The 1,158-nt window shown below is 36.1% G+C and overlaps 1 protein-coding gene across 1 annotated transcript; it reads left to right on the forward strand.

The window, feature by feature from the left end:
- LOC131802578 (glutathione S-transferase 1-like) lies at positions 1-820 on the forward strand. The gene has a single exon (XM_059122904.1). The coding sequence runs from the start codon at positions 102-104 to the stop codon at positions 768-770; it is 669 nt and encodes a 222-aa protein (XP_058978887.1). The 5' UTR covers positions 1-101; the 3' UTR covers positions 771-820.
- The last annotated feature ends 338 nt before the right edge of the window (positions 821-1,158 follow it).

Raw genomic sequence — 1,158 nt, forward strand, 5'->3', positions numbered from 1 at the left:
TAACCAATTCTATTCAGTTGCTCGCCGCATTTCATAGCATTCACTACTCCGCTAACGGAATTCTAAACAGAACTGCTGCAGCTAATTTATTCGACGACAAAATGGGAAAACTTGTTCTATACGGCTTAGATCCCAGCCCACCGGTACGTGCTTGTTTGCTCACACTGAAAGCTTTGAATTTACCCTATGATTACAAAGTGGTTAATTTGATGGCTAAGGAACATTTGTCGGAGGAATATTTGAAAAAGAATCCCCAACATACCGTGCCCACACTGGAAGATGATGGACACTTTATTTGGGATTCGCATGCCATTATCGCATATTTAGTTAGCAAATATGGCAAAGATGATTCGTTGTATCCAAAGGATTTGCTTAAACGAGCCGTTGTTGATCAACGCATGTATTTCGAAGCTGGTGTCCTATTCCAAGGAGGTCTACGGAACATTACAGCTCCCTTGTTGTTCAGAAATCAAACAAAAATTTCTCAACATCAAATTGATGCCATTGTAGAGAGTTATGGTTTCCTGGAATCATTCCTTAAGGACTACAAATACATGGCTGGTGATCATTTGACCATTGCCGACTTGAGTATCGTAACAACGGTAACCTCATTGGTGGCTTTTGCTGAAATCGATGCATCCAAATTCCCCAAACTAAGTGCTTGGCTGAAGAGTATGGAATCATTGTCATACTATGAAGAGGCCAATGGAACAGGTGCTAAACAATTAGTGGCAATGGTGAAATCCAAACATTTTACAATTGTACCTTAAATAGCATAAAATGAAATAAATTAGGAAAAATAAAAAAAGTGAATGTAAAAAGAAAAAGATAACAATATTTTATTATTCTTTGTGAAACGCAGAAAAATGTGAAAATTTTGGGAATTGTTTTTTTAATGCATTTAATGTTGATATTGAAGATTGTACTTTGCTAAAGTCAACTTCAGTTTTATATATTGTAGAATGCTTTGCTATAATATTTGTCATATAGATGTTTCGTATTTACAGGGTGAGATGAAAAAACTGCAACCAACTTCAGAATGCCGTCATTTCTAAGCCACACTTTCAACAGCTGTTAAAATTATTCCAGTTACAGCTCATTATATTTTGGTGAGAATTTTCCAGAAAATGAGCTCAGCTAAAAGCCATTCCAAAAAGT

Source organism: Musca domestica, unplaced genomic scaffold, assembly GCF_030504385.1.
Source record: "Musca domestica strain aabys unplaced genomic scaffold, Musca_domestica.polishedcontigs.V.1.1 219, whole genome shotgun sequence".
NCBI lineage: Eukaryota > Metazoa > Arthropoda > Insecta > Diptera > Muscidae > Musca > Musca domestica.

Coding starts and splice junctions, on each gene's coding strand:
- LOC131802578 (XM_059122904.1), top strand. CDS start 102: ATGGGAAAACTTGTTCTATACGGCTTAGATCCCAGCCCACCGGTACGT.